General features: G+C 45.9%; 1 protein-coding gene across 5 annotated transcripts in view; it reads left to right on the top strand.

Annotated features, from left to right (window-relative positions):
* The window catches only part of LOC117868192 (lethal(3)malignant brain tumor-like protein 4), a 77769-nt gene that overhangs the window by 38144 nt on the left and 20570 nt on the right, over positions 1–19055 (top strand). For all 5 annotated transcript variants that reach the window (XM_034753927.1, XM_034753924.1, XM_034753928.1 and 2 more), the window contains 6 exons: positions 6021–6131; positions 9595–9709; positions 9807–9906; positions 11372–11536; positions 14281–14415; positions 14835–14896. In XM_034753927.1, the coding sequence (XP_034609818.1) occupies positions 6021–6131; positions 9595–9709; positions 9807–9906; positions 11372–11536; positions 14281–14415; positions 14835–14896 (688 nt within the window). The remainder of the gene's footprint in view (positions 1–6020; positions 6132–9594; positions 9710–9806; positions 9907–11371; positions 11537–14280; positions 14416–14834; positions 14897–19055) is intronic.

Below are 19055 nucleotides of genomic sequence, written 5' to 3'. Positions count from 1 at the left end.
TCCTGGGACCAAGGGGAAGCTCTCAGCCAGCGAGTGAGAGGTCCATGCTGAGACTGTCAAGAGGCCACATGACAGCTCCCTTCACTGAGAACAGGCTAGAATCATTTGCATGGAATCAGAAGGTAGCTTTGTTTTGTTTTTTTCCAAAGCCCTCTCCCCTCATACCTCTTAGGCATGCGACCCCTATTCCCACGGCTTGCCAAGGAGGAAACGTTTGCTGGAGTCTCCTGAATATCAGGGGAAGGTGAAGTCCCACAGCAACAACCCAGAGGAGCAAAGCCCTGCTCCCAGCCAGCCTGTAAGCAAGGTCCATGCTCAGATGGTTGAGAAGGCGGCAAAGATTCCACCCTCCTTGCAGGAGCTCAGCTGCCATGAAAGGTGTCAGTGGCTGCAACCTTTCTGATACCAGAGCCAGTCTCCACTGATTCCAGCTCACTCCTCATGCTGTGTGGTCAGGGCTCACTGAGCCTGGAGCCAGCAGCTGATGAAGTGATCCCCTTCTGTGGGAGATGGACCTACCTCCTCTCCCCTTCAAGTCTCCAGGAGTCCCACAAGAGGGAGTGACTACTAGTAATTTTCCTTCAGGAGACATGCAGGATACATGCCTACAGACTGTCCTTTCAGTCTCCTTGGTAATGCACTCTCCCCCTGCTTTTGCCCCTCCCTCACTTTGGCAAAGGGATTTGGCTCAGGACCTGAAGGACATTGTTCACAATCAGCTCACAATCAGCACAAAGTCTTAGCACCTCCAACAAGAGAATCTCCCCACTAGAGCCTCCTAAGAGGAGAAATTTGTAAAGCTAGGGCTATAAGCGAGATACCCCAGACTTTCAGCTAGCTTTTCAGAATTAAGATTGAATAGAGGACTAACTTCACAGGTGCTTGTGTTAGAAAATGAAACAGCAAATAAATAAATAAATAAATAAAAATCCTTAGAAAAACTGGCAGAGTTGACCAGGAGCTGTGTAATTCTTCCTCACCTGGTTTAAGAGGGTCTGATGAAGGTGGAGTGGGAATTCACTTTCAAGACTTACTTGTACCTAACGATTAAAAGGGTCTTCATTACTCTGCCTAAAGTTAAGCCTGCTGCAGCCTCCTTATTAATGGGCATAATCATACCAGCTGAGGGAGTATTTCTGCCAAACACACGGACAAGAGAATAAGATCATCACTCAGACTAAACTTGGATACAGCAGCCTCAGCGCTGAGGTTATTGGCTGAAGTTTTTTATCATGGAGGTCTGTGCGCAACTGGGGAGTCATTGTGAGTGGGCAAAAAAGTCCCGGAAAAACCACTGAATAAAATATACTTAAAACTAGATTTCCCTAGTGGCTTTTTCGGCATTGGTGCTTCAGCTGGTTACATTTGTAGTACATTCAAAACTTCCGGAGATGTGTCCCAGAGGTAACTGTGGCTTCACTTGAAATATTTTATTGGTAAACTCTTTGGGGAGTGTGGAGACAAAGTAGCCCCTGCGGCTTTAGACAAGAGAATAAATCCCTCCCTCTTTCCAGTGAGAGAAACTTCACACTATCTTATCCCAACAAGTGTTCCCTTTGAAGTCACTGCTCCTTCAGGTCCTAGCATAGAGATTACACATGAGGAAGAGGCCATTGCTGTTGGAAGACCACGTTTGGGATTCCAAACCATCCAGTCCCAAAAACTTCTCTTGGTTTTGGGTTTCTCAAGTCTGAACCACTCCCCCCTTTTATGAGGCTTGCTTCAAGATGGGCTCTCAGAAAATGGATACTTGAGGCAATCAGGGAAGGATGCTCTATAGAAGTCACTTGTTATCCCAGGGACAAGTTCATGCTTTCCACAGAGTTTATTAAAATAAAACACTATCTAAAGACCCTTCACAGCATCAGAAGACTAACGGTGCAATCGTCCATCTCCTCCATGTTGGAACTATAGAACGAGTTCCATGGAGAGACAGATATTTTGGAAAGAGGGCAAGATTCTTTGTGATTCAAAGAGAAACAATGGCCTGTAGCCTCTTTTACATCTCAGTTCTCTCAACAAGTCCATAAGGAGATCAATATTCCAGGTAGAAATACTGAAATCCATCATTACGTCATTGTCAACCCAAAGTATTAGAAATATGAAAATAATCATCCTGGAGATACAATCGGGGCGAGTCACCCAGAGATACTTTAGCTTCCTGCTGCAATAGAAGCATCTCAGTGTAGAGTTGTGACTTCTACACAGGAAGGCACAAATGCCAATGTCATCCCTCCCTTCAAGTGAAAGGAATATGTGTCTACCCTTGTCCAATGACCTTCTCGTCACGTTCTGCAGGGTCCAGCAGCCATTGCCAAAACTCTTCAGCAGCATGGCTTTGAGCAAACAAGTGGAAGGGCCAATTGCCGCCCTCATAAAACTCTAGCATATAAGTTATTGTCCAAGACATTCTTTATTTCAGAAGAGAGATGGAAAAAGATAGTGTCTGATTTGTCCAACATTAGCACACATCAGCTGAGATTAAAATCTCTGACTCAACTCCTGGGCTAGTAGGGCTCGTGTGTGGAGACCTGGCACAATTCTTGCTTTGCTTCCTGCCAGCGATTGCAGCAAATGAGTATATAAAGATCTTGGTCCAGATCCAGTACTAGCATCTCTTGATGAATTCATTTTTGGGTGTGTGATTAATTCTGTATTGATTTCCATAAAGAACCAGACAATGGAAAGTACAAAAAGGTAAATGACCTGCAGCGTGTTTATGTTTCAAATACCACATGCTTTATGGGATCTCCAGTAGAATTATGCAAAGTTACAACTTGTCTGGTCTTGCAGCCTTGACAATACAAAACCAGGCAATACTACATAGACATAACATGTTAGGAGGAGACTGATGGTAAGAAAACAGGAGAAAACGTACGTGAATAGGGAGAAGGGGTGGGGGAAGGAAAAAGATGAGGAGTTAGGAAGAATGGAGGACTGGCTTTCTTCAAGCCATATCAACATTTTTTTATCCAAATATATCTAGAGATTTGGTCCAAATTTCTTCAAATTAATTGAATTTACCCGGAAAGCAATTCTTTATATTTAACAGCTACCTCCTGTTGGGTCCGGAGAAGCTGTTCTTAGTATAGATACCAGATCCCATGTAGCGGGAACACATCTGGACTCCTATATGACTTGCGGGAGAGGGGAGTGGTCCAAGGAGGAGTCATGGAGTATAACCTGTCTCATGCTTTGGGCCATCAGACACTCCTCCATTTACAACAGATGATTCTTCAGAAATCCAGTGTATATATAACTGCTCAGAATGCAGAAAACCTTCAGCTTTGCTTAGAGAAGTAACCTTGTCCTTGTCCTGGACAGAAGCTCTTTTCCTCAGGGTTCAATGCCAAGAAGGAAAGTCAGGGTCAGTCAGCTCAGCAAGACACTCTCAGAACTGAGGGAATGCTGTCTCAATCAGCTCGCCTTGCAGTGCATCACAGGCCAGGTGGGCAGCGTGTTGAGGAACCTGTTTGCATCCAAGTTCAGTGGGAAAACCAAAAGAGGTGCTATATGAGGAAGAGAGACTCAAAAGTAGAGGCCATGGTCCTCTTATCTCAGACGTGTGCTGAAAGACCCTCCCTTATGCCTTCCCCCTTCAGCCACTGAAAGTAAAGATGGTAAAGGAGATTGTGATTATAACCACCTTCAGGTCTTGGTTCTCAAACCTGAGTTAGACATAACTGGAACCTCCTCTCAAATGATATATATAAACACACACACTCTCTCTTCAACAGGGACTTATCCCGAATCAAAATCCAATGCTGCCTAACCCATCAACTGGGAAGGTGAGAAGATGTACTTATAGTCACTCATTCTAAGAAAGTGATAAACACCCTCCTGTCTTGGAAGAAATGCACTAATTATGTCTGTGTCACTTGAGGTTTAGATGTTGGGGTTACAACGGACACATCAAAGCAAAGTCAGCTGAAACAAAGAACACTCTTGGTTTTACAAGATGACCTTATCAGGGGGCTGAAGACCAGCACTTTTTGGAAAGATAAGTCAATGACTGCAGGCATATTGCACTGTAAGAAACCCATGATAATCTCATCACAGTCCCATAACACACGTCGGAGGACCACTACTCTTATCAGTCCTCTTGCAATGTGCAGTCCCCTGCTGTGATCTAAATCTGTGGGCTACAAGTCCTAATAAAGCCACCTCTCAACTTCATAGCTGGTAGGTCTCTTCCTTTTCTCGCTGAAAGTATCTTGCCTGTTCGCTGCCTCCTGGTCCAAGGGGGTTTTGGAGCTTGCTGTCAATGAAAGTGCAGTTACACACTCTATCAAACATGGTATATCAGAGAACTAACCAGCTCCGCATCCCCAAAGTTACTAAAGTCTGCCTCGCACAATAGGAAGTGGTATGTTGCTCTTCTGGTTGAATCCAAACATCCTAAGGAAGTAGAAATGCAGGTTCAATGTGAACACAATAAATATAGCAAAGGTATTCAAAGCCTTAGGTGCAACTCCTCTTGTTACCATCCAGTCTGTGAAAAGAGCAGCAGTTTTTGTGGGTGGAGAGATCACACACCTGTTCTGAGGAGGTCCGTCATTCTCAAACACTTTCTCAGATACTATAGAGTCAACATCCTCACCTCTGCTGGTGCAGTGTTTGGTAGAAGGATGTTACAGGACAGGATGCCCCTGTAGCCCTTAAGTTCCTTTTCAGTTCTACATGGATAAGCTGAATCCTTCCTCCCACCATAGGGATGATTTACTGTTTTTTACATCCTACTGTGAAGGCTGTCTGATATGGAGGGGACAGAGAAAGGGAAAATTTTGTCTTACCTATGAATTTTCATTCAAGGACCCTCTGTGTCAGTCAGTCTGTCCCTCCCTCAGAGGATTGTATTATGCGCAGGGTTTTTTTCTGACTGTTGTTTACTTGTTAAATAGTTTGAAAAGGAATAGGGTGTTCTTCCAGGATGTCATGTCCCAGCTCTGCTGCAAATGGTTTGAATTGAGTAGCACTTGTAAATGTTTTACAGGTAGTACTTTTCAGCTTTGGAAATTGTTCTAAGCCCAGGGTCAGAGCAGCGATCTGCCCTGCATCTAGTTGCCATGGAGAGAGGATGTGACTTTGTGTAGTATCCAAAGGGTTAACTAGAGATTGCTGCATCCTAAAGCCAAGGAGGCTACATTACCAGGAAATCTTCAAAACGTTCAGTGATTTTCTTGCTGGTAAAATGTGACAGATTGACAGCCTGGTACACTTGCTCTCTCTGCTTATCTGCAGAAAAGGAACAGCACTGGTAACAGCAAGGCCATCTTCCGCATGCAGTGTGCATCCACTCTGAGACGGAGGGACTATATCTAGGATGAAATGGTAGCAGGGGCTCTATGCCCATTAAATTAATGGCCTATGCTGAGACTACCTGCAGTAGGACCGTTTGTTGCCAATTTTGACAGGGGTTTATGTGATGTGAACACATGTCCACAAATGACTGAAATGAGATCTGCCAAATCACATCACCTAAATTATGGAAGAGAGCTGTCAGATGATGGTGTCTTTCAGTCACTACCATCCTAGGCTGCATTTAACTCAGTTACATAGTAGTTAGCTGTCAAGTGTCCTTCTAAAATACCCGAGGAGGTGAATGGATCATACCCTGGACCCCAGTAGGAGTTCTGCATGCAGGCATAGGGTGGTTAATAGCCCTGTGTCTTTAAATCTATGGTGTCAAGGTCATCCTGAGAATTAAAAAAAAAAAAATGTAATCTTTAAGAAGGAAATAAAATCTGTCACCAGTAAGAAGTACGAAAAGCTCCTCTCTGTTGCTCAGATTGTCCCATTTGTGGTCTTTGGCTGTTGGCAAATTGCCAACGTAACCCATCAGGAAATCCTGATTTTGGTCTCAAAAGCAGTCAGTGGCTTGCAGGAGTGGGGCTCAAAGTTACAAAGGATTGTTTGTGGTATGTGGAGGAACTTACCTATTTATCCAGAGAAGATAACTAGTACTATACAACTTGAAATGATGGACTTTTCACAGTTGCACTTGCAATCTTCTCTTACAGCGTCCAGCCCATGGGTTCCAGGTTAACACAAAGCTAGAGGCTGTGGACAGGAGAAATCCCATGTTAATAAGAGTGGCAACAATAGCTGAGAAGGAGGACCATCGTATCAAGGTATGCCTTTCAAGGAAAGCACTGTGCCCTTCTGTCCAGGAATACGGATGATTTCAGGTACAGAATGTGCGTAGATTGGCTCCTCCTTGTTATGACGACAAGCAGGAACACCTTACAAATAACAGATCTGGAAAGCAAAGCTGTCCAGTCTAAAAATGATGTTTCGCTTGTTTGTCCTGTGTGAGTCGTCCTGTTCCTGCTCACTGTTGTCAGATACTAGTTTAATTTAACTTATTTTGGAATGACATTTGCTGAAATGGTTTTGCCTTCCCGTGAGCAATGTCTGCATGATCTATGTGAATGAATGGAACGTTGATATACTACTGACGAGAAGTTCATCGGCAACTTCTGAGCTCCCCTTAACAGCGAACTGAAAAGGGAAACCCATAGTCAAGATGAGCCCAGGTTTATGTGGTGAGCGGCTCCACTCCCTGTCGTGTAATCGGCACATAAATGCATTTTTATTTGCCTTTTGATTTCGTGTAATATACTGCTGGTGAAAGGTGCTGGTTTGCCAGTCACAGAGACTGAATGTCAATCCACAAAACGGGGGAGTAACCAGGTGAGCTCCCTCAGCAATATGCTCTGTATTGACATGGAGGGGACCACCATTCGGATGAGAGTGGAGTTCTATCCATGGCCCATTCAATTCTTGGTCTCTCTCCTGAGATCACTAATGAGAGTCAAGTTTTACCAGTTATGGTGCTGTAATTAGCATTGTGGCCACATGTTCATTGGAAACGATCAAGAACATCAACTCATATCATCTAAACCACCAAACAACCATTAGATGGAAACATCTTTTATTGGACCAGCTGCTGTTGGTGAGAGAGACAAGCTTTCGAGCTTACTCAGAGCTCTTCTTCAGGTCTGGGAAAGGTACCCAGAGTGTCACAGTTAAATACAAGGTGGAACAGATTGTTTAGCCTATATTAACACACATTTCAAGGGACAACTCAAGGTGAAGTGGCCTGTTAACACCCCTGCAGTCAGAGGGAATGTAAGGGGCTGGAGGCAGCTGGATGGGGGTTGTTAGTGGGTTTGTTACTGGGATTGTTGTAGTAAACCATTAATCCAGTGTCTCTCTTCAATCCTTGTTTTTTAGTATCTAGCAAAGTTATGCATTTAAGCTCCCAGGCGCATCCTTTGAAAGTGTTGTGCAGAGGACTGATAGGTCAGATATAGAATGATCGCTTTGTGAAAAGTGTTCACCCACAGGTGATGTGGGGTTTCTGTCTTTTATCCTTTTCCTGTGTGAGTTCATTTGAGAGCATTGAGTTCATTGTCTGGTTTCATCCACATAGTTGTTATTGGGGCATTTAGTGCACTGGATGAGGTACCCCACATGTTGTGATAGGCATGTGTAGGACCCATGGATCTCGAAAGGTGTGTTGTGTGGGGGTGCTAATCATTGCAGAAGTGGAGCTATGGCTGCAGGTTTTGCATTTGTTGTGGCACGGTCTGGGGCTGCTTTGACTTGGTGCCTGCTGATCTGTGGGGAGCCTGCTTCTGATGAGCTTGGCAGGCAGTTGTTTGAAGGTCAGAAAAGGGGGTTCAGGAAAGATTTCTTTCAGTGTTGTCCTCATCAAGTATGGGTTGTAATTGTTTGGTGATACAGTGTATGGGTTACCATGTGGGTTGGTAGGTAACAACTAGGAGTGTGCAGTCAGAGGGCTTTTTGGGTTAGGGTTTTGTTTTTTGTTTTTTTTTGGTCTTGAAGCAGTTCTTGTGGGGTATTTGGGTGGCGCATTCTATGAGAAGTAGATTACAACCCATACTTGATGGGGACGATATGCTGAAAGAAATCTTTCCTGAATCCCCTCTTCTGGCCTTCAAACAACTCCCCAACCACGCCAAGCTCGTCAGAAGGAAGCTCCCCAAAGACCAGCACACACCAGCTCCGAGTGGCACCAGACCCTGCCATAACAATAGATGCAAAACCTGCAGACATCGCTCCACTGCTGTGATGATCAGTCCCCAAAGGAAACTTGCACAACATCTTCAGAAGACAAGCCTAGGAACTTAAATTTGAAATGTTGCTAGAAACTAAAAATCACAATCTTATAAAGACACTAGATTTATGTCTTGTTACCAGGGATGCTAGAAATCTGTTTGCCACAGAAGAATGTTGGAATTTGTGTTTTTTCAGAGAATCTTGAGTTTTTACATTTTGTGAAAAAAATAAAAACATACACAGTGGAACCCCTGTTATCTGATCAAATTGGGACTGGAGCCAGATTGCATAATCAAAAATTCAGGTAATCGGAGAATGGGCGGGGCTTGGGCTGTCAGCTTAAAAATTGTAAATATATCAATAAAATATTGTGTTCAGCCTACATATATTGTGTCTAGGGAAACTACAGTTCAGCATTTCACTTTAATCATGGAAAAACATGGATTTTTATGGTTTCTTATTGGAGAATATGGTGGGGAGCATCACAGAAAACTAGGATCCCTAGATCCCAATGATCTGTGACCCACTAACCCTTTTTTTTTTTTTTGGTCCTATGACTGAAGAGGTTTTAATGGGCCTCTTCACCTTGAATGGTCTCTTATAATATGTGTTAACTACTTATGCTAAACAATCTGTTCCACTTTGTATTTAGCTGTGACGCTCTGGCTTAGCTTACACTATCAATTTATGTCGGTATAACTACATCACTCAAGGGTGTAGATTTTCCACACCCTGAGCAATGTAACTATGCCGACTAATCCGCAGTGTAGACAACACTATGTTGATGGGAGGACTTCTCCTATTGACATAGCTACTGCCTCTCGGGGAGGTAGAGTATCTATGCCTCCTGTCTTCACTAAGCCCTATTGCTAAGCTCCACTGGTACAGCTGTGCCGCTGCAACGCTATAAGTGTAGACAGGCTCTCTAAGTACCTTTCCCAGATCTGGAGAAGAGCTCTGTGTAGCTTAAAAGCTCGTCTCTTTCACCAACAGAAGTTGGCCCAGTAAAAGATATTACCTCACCCATCTTGTCTTTCTAATATCCTGAGACCAACATGGCTACACCAACGCTGCAAACAGAAAGTTCTAGTTATTCAGTGCAAAAACTGTACTAATTCATTTTCCATAACAGCATTTTTGGATTCCTAGAATGCAAACCAATTAAATAAGCAAATGAGCTTGCAAATATTAAGCCCAAAGATAAGATGTGACTAAATAGTCACATGTCCTGTGTGTTGTTGAGGGCCCGAAGGTTTGACTGTGTCACCAGAATCTTTGTTCTTTGTAACTACAGATGCAGGGCTCCGGAAAACAGTAGTTACATTGACCAGGTCAGAGGGAGGATTGTGTGACATACAGCATGGAAAGTTGCCACCCCAAAGGAAATTTTTATGAAAAATTGAGCAAGTTAAAACAGCCAGGGGAGGGGCTAAAATGTAAGCTGAGTCCTAACCTTAACTCTCTCCCTCACTGCTGGTGTGGTCTGTACTTGTTTGGCTTCCCTTTTAGATACATTTTGACGGTTGGGACCACAGCTATGATTTCTGGGTCGACGCAGACAGCCCTGACATTCACCCTGTGGGCTGGTGTGCAAAAACCGGACACACCCTGCAGCTCCCGCTAGGTGAGGGGGATGATGTCATGCCATTGCGTTACATTTTTCTTCTCTTGCCTAATCTTCAAGTGCAAAAAATATATTGTTTAACTATTTTCATTACTAGGTGCTGCTGATATGATGGGAGTAGCAGGGCAGGGGTGTCCTACCCCCGGCTGCCAGGGTATTGGTCATGTCAGGGGACCCCGATATGGAACACATTATACGTACGTGCACCTGGGCTGTAAGGGATATTTTTCAAAGCTTGACACAAGCGTTTTAGCTGCCTGACTCTTATTGTCTATGGGAACAGTACAACTCTATCCCCTTGCACTGCATGGGTCTTGTTATTCTGTAGATACTGTCATGTCTTTGGTTGCAGCTCCCTCTTGTGTCTAAATGGACTGCTTGACTATCCGTTCAGCTTGCACTATTGGTATCGGAAACTAGATTGTATTTCAGTGGGACGATGATTTCTACCACCCACTGCCATTAATGTTGTTCCTTTTTATAAAATAACATACCTGAAAGCAACACCCAAGATTTAAGGGAGAGGGAGCATGGTGGAGTTGTTAGTGTTTTGCTCGGCTACTGCTTTCCTGGGGGAGCTCGGAGGAATCAAACTCTCTGTTGTCTTAATTTTCTTCCTCTGTAAAATGGGATCATACTTGCCTACTTCACATAAGGGTTGCAAGGCTTAGATACTTATTGTCTATAATAATAATACCTCATTTTTATGTGGTGTAAAGTGCTCTAAAATTCTCAGATAGAATGGGCAATAGAGGTGCAAAACATTGCGTGAATTTCTGCACAAGCCAGGAGGCTAATGGAGAACAGCTATTGTTAAGCAATCGGTGCTGTCTAGTAGATAGAGCCCAGCACTGTGAATCATGTGATCTTGGTTTCTAATCTTGGCTCTGTCATGGGCACTCTGTAACTTAGTTTCTCTATCTCTAAAATTGGGCTAATAATACCTAGATCCCAGAGAAGTTTTGAGCCTTCATTTATTATTATTTGTAGAGCTGTTCCCGACAGAGCAGTAGAGTGGGCATACGCCATAGTGGAGAGGGACTGCCAATGGAGGGCTTACCCTGTACTTTCACTTTAACTTTTCTTGTGAGGAAACTCACTCTTTTGTACTTTTGACATTGCAGTTTCACTTTGCTTGTCAGATCAGCTCACCTTGATGCTCCCTTTGTCTCCTCCTCCCACAAGAGATCTGGTACCTGGGTTTGGGCTGCTCTGTGCCTGAAACACCCTCTCTTGACCCTGTGCACCATGCAGCCTTACTCTCCTCTTTCAAATCCTTCCTCCAAACTCTCCTTTTGTCTAGTTGTCCATCACTGACCTCTGCTCTGGGCCAGATTCTGCTCTCATTTACATTGGTGTCAGCCCGTTGAAGTCACCTGTGCAACTCAGAGCAGAACCCCCTTGGCAGGTCCTCCTCTGGTCTACCTTCCCTCTTCCATGCCCCCCAGCACGCCCCTACTGCCAATTGCACATGTCTGGCAAGCAGCTGCTAAACAGACTGTCTGCTCCTCAGGGGTCTTCTGCCCACATGCTTTCCCTTGCTCTATTCCCCAAACGGCTGCACTCTCCTGGGCTTGTTGGTGCATGCATCCCTGATTTGGGCAGGGTGGGCATGGAAGGGCTAGATGAGGCTGTAGTAGAATGTCTTTGTTTTCAACACAGGTTAGTTGGCTGCCCGTATTCCGAAGTTAACCTCAACAGAGAAAGCTCATTACAGGATCGCCTCAGTGGGGAGAGACCTTCACCCAGCAACAGTGTCCAGAAGCCCAAGAGACCAGAGACTCCTGCTCCATTCATAGACCCACAAGAGGACTCTCCACAGCCCAGGTGAGGCTGGCTGTATTGTTGACCAGAGCTCTGCTCTGCTGATACCCAGTGTCTGCATTATCTCACAAGACTGAAAGACGGGAGTTAACGGGATAGCAGTTAAAGCACTGGATTCATCTCTCCTCTTTATACCTGTGACAAAGAGCAGGAGCCACCAGACAGCGGTGTGGAAGGCAGATGTATCAGCCCTAGAATGGTAAAGGCCCTTTTCCCCATGAGCTGAAATGAGGTTACCTCAGGTCAACTAGGCTCGAGTAAGGGCTGCTGATGACCTTTAAAAAACCTCTTTTCTGGTGAGAGGGTGAGGAGAGATGGGAGACAAGCTGCAGCAATGAGAAAAGGCTTCTCCTGGATGGAAGGCTCCTCTCCTCCCTGCAGGGGAAGCAACCCCCCAATGGACTGTTTGGGGAAGGGCTGGCACCTAACATAACAAGGCAACACCCCCAAGAGGAGGCAGGGGGAGAGATTCCCTTTTTGTGTTATGAAGTTGTTCCTTTTTGTTTGGCTGAAAAGCACTCCTGGGGCCTATCCTGAGGCTCACCTTGTAAATACTGAAGAGTAAAAGCTCTCTGGAGCGGGACTGATTTACTCCAGGCCTCCCACCACCAGAGAGGGGAATGCTGAGCTCTGCGAGGTGAAGCAGGTGTCTTGCCACAGTACCATTAACCCTCACCCTGCACAGTCCCAATATGGGACACTGCACTTGTACACTCTTTACATGCTCTAAATAGGTTTCTTTCCTCCTTTGACCACTGTTGCCCTGGTCAAATTCCAGTAAGGAAATTACATTCTATTCTAGTGCCATAAATATTTCCCTTGCCCTTTCAACTGGATATAGGCTTTTCCTTTACTACTTGTCCTGAAACGCTCAAGCAGGGTCGCTGTGTGCTGTTAAACCACTGCAGCATTCCACCCTGGAGGTGGCTGCATTTCAGGGGCAGGAGAAATGATTTCTCATCATCATGAAGTGCTTTGGGAGCCTTTATGACGGTGCTTTATGAATGCAGTTGCTGTGGGAGTTGAGTATCATTCAGGAAAATCTGTGTATCAACCCCGTGGCTGCAAGAGTCAACCGAAACTTATTACTGGTTAGAGCTGGGAACTAAGGGATTAATTGCCTAGGCCATGTCTATGCTACAGAATTAAGTCGACCTATGTTAGGTCGACTTACAGCCACTGCAGTAATTATTGCTGTTTTTCCTGTCCACACAGCCCTCCTTCTGTCAGTGGTGTGCATCCTCACCAGGAGCACTTGCACCGACTGAAGAGACAGTGTGGGGGGCTGAGAGCCCACTCCACTCCACCCCACTCAGTTTCAAAACAGGGACCCTACCAGCAGTGAACATTCACGGCTCAGACTGTCAGTGCCCCCTGACAGCCAACAGGTGATGCAAGTACCACAGTGACTATACAGACACTGCGTCACCCAAACTACGTCAACCCAAGTTTTACGCCTCTCCTCAAGGTGCATAATGGGCAAGTTACAGTGGCAGGAGGAACACTCTGGTGCAGGGGTCAGCAACCTATGGCACGCGTGCCAAAGGCAGCACGCGAGCTGATTTACTGTGGCACGCTGCTGCCAGCTTGGGGTCGCCGCCGCCGGCCCCGCTCAGCCCGCTGCCGGCCTGGATGGACGGAATCCCGGGCCAGCAGCGGGCTGAGCAGGGCCAGCGGCCAGGATCCTGGCTGAGCAGGGGCCGGCGGACAGAACCCCAGACCATCAGTGTGCTGAGCAGGGCCGGCGGACGGGACCCCAGCTGGCAGGGGCCGGCGGGCGGAACCCCAGACGGGCCTCTCTAAATGTAAAATGTATGACTGGCACGCGAAACCTTAAATTACCGCGAATAAATGAAGACTTGGCACACCACTTCTGAAAGGTTGCCGACCCCTGCTGTAGTGTGTACACTTACATAGTTAGGTCAACTTAAGCTGCCTTACGTCGATTTGTAGTATAGACATGCCCCTAGATTCCTGTAGAGCCAGAACTGCAGATCTCAGCAGTTTGCTTCAGTTGTGCTATTTATTGGGGAAGGGGGGTTGTCTTTTTGATTAAATGTTAATGTTCTGTCTGCTTTGCATGGAGATTAAAAATCCCTGGACGTGTTTAGTAGGGAGTGCAATCCCTCCAGTGCAATGTATTTGGCCAAATGTCTCTTCCCCTCCCAGCACTGTTCTGTGTCCCCCGTTGCCAGCCTCATTCCCACGGTGGCTGCGTTTCAGTGGTGCTGTTCGTAGAAAGATTGTACAGAGCTGTGGGACACTTGTGGGAAAACAGGCAGGATAGAAATGTAATATACTGTTGTTTTAAACAATTAATTTCCTGCTAGTGAGAGGTTTGAGTTTCCTAGTGCAAATCTTCTCCCTTGCTTCTGCTTCTCCCTTGCCTTGCATATCTGCTGCAGCTCCGTTTATGCACCAAACTTAGCCGTGAAAACTTATTTAAATATTATCCAAAGGTATCAAGGTTTAAAGCTCTTGATGCACCAGAACTGATGCTTCCATGGTCCCTTCCTGCTGCTGAGATCAGAGCCTGGGCTAGCGAGGGATGATTTCTCTCACATCATCTCCCTGCATCAGTGCTAAGAAGAAAAGTGCTGTGCATCACTAACCAGGGGGTGGGAGTGTAAGGTTTAAACCACGAAGTGGTGCTTAGAAGTTATTTTCACGTACAAGTCAAACAACATCCAGCATTCCCGGAGGAGTGGAATGTATGAGTTAATTAGCTTCAATTATTGTCTTGCTAGAAAATCTTCCATGCAAGATAGCGAAAGATCGGGTCGAAGCAGCGTCCACAGTCTGTCAGAGCAGTCTGAAAACAGTCAAGAGAAGCATTGGATTGAAGAGGAATCATCTGCAGATACCCTCACCAAACCAAAAAAGTAAGTGAGACTTCGCAGCATGTTTCAGTGCACTAGTGGGTAAGTGTCCCACAACAGCAGCTATACCTGAAATGGGGAAGGGAAGCAGTTGCTCTGTGGAGCAACCAGTTTGTCCAGAGGTTTGCAGTTTGTATAGTGAGATGGTGAGGTCCCATTTAAATTTCCCCACATTTAGGGGAGGATTTCTTTCCTTTGTCTGCAATGGATCCAAATCTGCATCTCCTCCTGTGAATTTAGCAGCATGGCACTACCCAAGAGATGTCTGGTGATGGGTGGAGGGAGAATAGGGGATGTGATTGCCAGTTCTAAGGAGGAAAGTTCTTGGTTTTTGTAAAAATCCCATTAACACTCATTGCAGAAAAACAATTTGTTTCTATTGTTTGTTTTGTTACTTTTACATAACTGATTTATGCTTTCAGGGTTGGGTGCTCGCATGCCTATAGAAAGCTCCAGCTAGTGAAACAGGAATACGAAGGGAAAGGTTGGTTGATTTTGTGTGTGTGTTTTAGGTAAAGAAACCATCAAACTATTTGGTACTTCACAGCTTTTGAATCTTTAGTACTTCACTCTGGTGACTGCTGTATTTTAGCTGCAAGCACTTATCTCACGTGTGTGCTACAGTCCAAATCACTCCCCTCCTCACACAAATGTATTAAAGCAAATGTTAAGGGCTCTTAGAGGTATCAGATTCAATGCCCTAGAGTTACACCCTTCTTCACAGCTGCTGCCCAGGAAGCAGGAAGGCAAGTTAGCCGGACCTCTGACACTGTCCCACTGATGGACCCTCACCCCTCTTATGGAGAAACTAGTTTCTAAGGGTGAGGGGGGTTTCATTCTCCATTCACTCCTTGACCTCTCTGCTGAGATGGCTTTATGGTAAACACGTGTCCACTAGAAGCTGGACTAAGAGTCACTGTCTGCTTTCCCATGGATCCCATCAGACAGGCATCACATGGTAGCAGTTTTGAATCCTGATTTTTTTTTTTCTTTAGGCTTTTAAAATTTTTCTGGTTTTCAGAAAATAAGAGAGAGGCCACAACAGAGCAAGGGAGGGAATATGGAGTTTTTCCTCTGGCAAGTTGTGGATCAGTTTTTAAAGAAAAGGTTCTTACTGGTTGTACTTCCGCAAACTGCATGTTTTAACTTACAGATTTACTATAAAAGCCAGTTCAGATAGCCACGCAGACCTAGCGTTTAGCAGGATTTAACATTGTAGTAAGGTCTCAGTAAAAAATCACTAAACAGGCAGAAGCTGGGGCAGATGCCTTACTATTTCTTATTTTTACCTGGTGCTCGTCACTATGATCAGTCGTATATGCCCCTGCCAGCCAGAAGTGGCTCTGGCTGTCTAGGGAACATCCATCTGTTCCAGTTAAGTTCAGCTTAGACACAGGACCGGCGCTTCCACTAGGCGACCCTAGGCGGTTGCCTAGGGTGGCAGGATTTGGGGGGCGGCATTTTGCCACCCTCGGCAGAAATTCAGCGGTCCTTCTGCTCCGGGTCTTTGGCGGAAATTCGGCGGCGGGTCCTTCACTCACTCCGGGACCCGCCGCCGCCGAATGCTCAGAGTAGGAGCATTGCCACCTAAGGCGGCAAAAACCCTGGCGCCGCTCCTGCTTAGACAGAATCATAGACAACAGAGAAGGACAACGCTATTAAGTTATTTACTGTCATGCATTGACCTACCGGTGCCTGATAGTGTCTTATTCAGGGCTTTGTTCTGTCTGACTTTAAAACAATGGAGCTGTCACAGTCACTAGGCAAACTGCACCTGCAACCCCCCTGGTCTGGTCTTGTGCATCTTTTCTCGGGCCTTCAATCATCACTTGGCTCCAGGTGGACTCATACAATTCTCTCGCTCTCAGACCAGATCTTGGGTTGCAAAGCCCTGTGTATTAACCATGATTATCTCATTATGTCCGACTTAAGCTCAGACCCTGCCATTATGTTCCCTCAGGGAGCAATAACCCTGGTTAATACAGTGACCTCCTGGCCTCCTTAAAGCAAAGTACTGTTTATTTAGAACAAAAGCCTTTCAGACTGTACGCATGTCTAACTGACACCTTGTCTAACCATCTTCCTCATGGCATGGGGACCCAGGTAGGACCAGCTCCCATCCTCTCCCGCCCTCCCCCCCACCCCTCAGCTTGTCTCCCTGTCTGAGCTGCTGATACATAGCCCCTCCCTCTTCTCCTCCTGAAAAATTTTTTTTAACTGTTTAGTGTTCTTTTGATCTCCACCCTCCAAGCTTTGGCCAAAACAAGGCTCGCAGTGTGTTAGAGACAGATTACAAGGTCCTTGACGCTAATAGCTCGCCCTATTGTCTTCCAAATGTGTGCTTGAGGCTGCTTACCAACATCTGTGTTGTGGCTTTCCTGTTTGCTCTTTCTACAGCCTCCTATTTTAGGCTGTGTCTACACTACTGACTTACAGAGGCAGGAGAGAGCTCTCCATCCTGGCATAATTAAACCACCCCCAATATGTCGGCAGGGGACCCTCTCCCACTGACACAGTGCTGGCCTCACCAGCACTTTTGCCAGTGAAACTTATGTCATTTGGGGGCGGGGGGTGTGTGTTTTTTCACACCCCTGACCGACAGAAGTTTTACCAACAAAAGCGGTAACGTAGACAAAGCCTGAGTTAGATCACTACATTCACACAGGACAGTCTGATCACATGTCAGTTATATCTCATTGACCGAGTCACTTACAATGTTCATCCCATTATTGTGTATCAGGATTCCTAGATTGACAGCTTCTCATCCAGCAGTTGGGCTTCCGCCACTTCCTCTTCAAATGTGAAATAACCTCCCTCCACCACAGTTAGGAATTTTCCCCACAATGTTCACTTAAAAGACAGAAATCTTAATTCTGATTATTCCTAGTTATTAGCCCATCTCTCAGTGGTATTTATAACACCTCACATACACATGCAGACTTTTTAGCAGACACACACACATTTACCTTACCCTCCCCTGCTCCAAAGATAAACAAAAGGTATTGTATGAAGGATTAACACTGGTGAACACTGGGGCAAAACCACCCGAATTAGAGGAATGGAGGGGACTGAAGGAGAAAAGGGACAAGAAGGGAACCAAACGGGCCACATGAAATAACAGTGATGAACAACACTGAAAGAAGACCAAACAAGAAAAAATGTCAGTAAAATCGAGTATTGTGAATAAATCTGAGGAACTTCCAAATCTTTTATGAGCATTTGAGTGAGGAGGGGTTTTTAAACTCTGAATAGGTAATTTTCTGCCTTTTAAAATATATATAGTTTGACATATGACATGTATCTTACAGTCATGGAAGTCAGAGATGGTGCGGGCAGAAGGGGTAAACCCCCTGGTGGCCAATACAGGATTTCTCCCTAAATATAGCCTCTGCTTTGCCCTGTCTAGTTTTAAAATAATCCAAAATATAGTGCTTTCACGATGTCTCCCTTTTAGGATGTTATCCCACAGTCCCTTGAGGGAGGAATAGTTGTGACTATTTATAGTTTCCTCCCTCCACACCCCAAAAAGGACATAAACCAGCTCCTGTTTTATATTTTGGGATGGTTGCTTCCTGTAGCATATTCTGTCTTGTGGGGTGGTTTTTTTACTTTTATTATTTTCTCATATATGGAGAGAGATTCTAAGCACTGCCTGACCTGACTTTATTTTTGTCTCTTTCCCCTTTTGATTTCTGTATCTAATAATGAAGAGTGCATTGACGCTCTGCTGGACTAAGGTCTACTTCCTGTGCCGCTTTCCCATGGTCTGATGAGGATACTGCCGGTCTTGGAAACTTGCCTTTTCTTCTTTGCAACTTTGGTTTTTTTCCATTGGAGCTTTTCTTCCGGTGCTCCATCTTTTAGTGGTTTTATTTTCTTGCCCCCGTCCCCCCCAGTGGATTTCATAGAATCGTGGAAATGTAGGGCTGAAAGGGTCCTCAAGAGGTCATCTAGTCCAGCAATTCTCAACCAGGGGTGTTGGACCCCCTGTGGAGCCCGAAGTAGGTTTCAGGGGGTCCTCCAAGCAGGGCTGGCATTAGACTTGCTGGAGCCCAGGACAGAAAGTCGAAGCTGCTCTGTGCGGTGCTGAAGCTTGGTGCCCCGAGCCCCGCCACCCAGGGCTGAAGCCGAAGCCTGAGCAACTTAGCTTTGTGGGGCTTCCTGTGGCCCTGCTTGCTACCCCCGATTGCCAGCCCTGGCTTTTAGATGCCGAAAAACAGTTGTGGTGGGCTGTGGAATTTTTATAGCATGTTGTAGAGGGCTCGGGGGGGGGGGGGAGGGGGGATTGAGAACCCCTGATCTACTCCACCTCCCCCCCCCCACAGTGAGGCCAGATTAAACATACCTAGACCAACTCTAGTTGGTGTTTGTCAAACCCAGGGGTGGGCAAACTACGGCCCGGGGGCCACATCTGGCCCTTCAGATGTTTTAATCCAGTCCTCGAGCTTCCACCAGGGAGTGGGGGCCAGGGCTTGCCTGGCTCCGTGCTGTGGCTCCCAGAAGCAGCAGCATGTCTTCCCCGCTGGCTCCTACGTAGGGGCAGCCAGGGGGCTCCACATGCTGCCCCCGCCCCAAGTGCCGCCCCCGCAGCTCCCATTGGCCAGGAACCGCGGCGCATTTGGACAGGGCAGCATGCGGAGCCC

Source organism: Trachemys scripta, chromosome 20, assembly GCF_013100865.1.
Source record: "Trachemys scripta elegans isolate TJP31775 chromosome 20, CAS_Tse_1.0, whole genome shotgun sequence".
NCBI classification, from domain to species: domain Eukaryota; kingdom Metazoa; phylum Chordata; order Testudines; family Emydidae; genus Trachemys; species Trachemys scripta.
The sequence above is the reverse complement of the archived record's forward strand: the minus strand, read 5'-3'. Positions and strand labels throughout refer to the sequence as shown.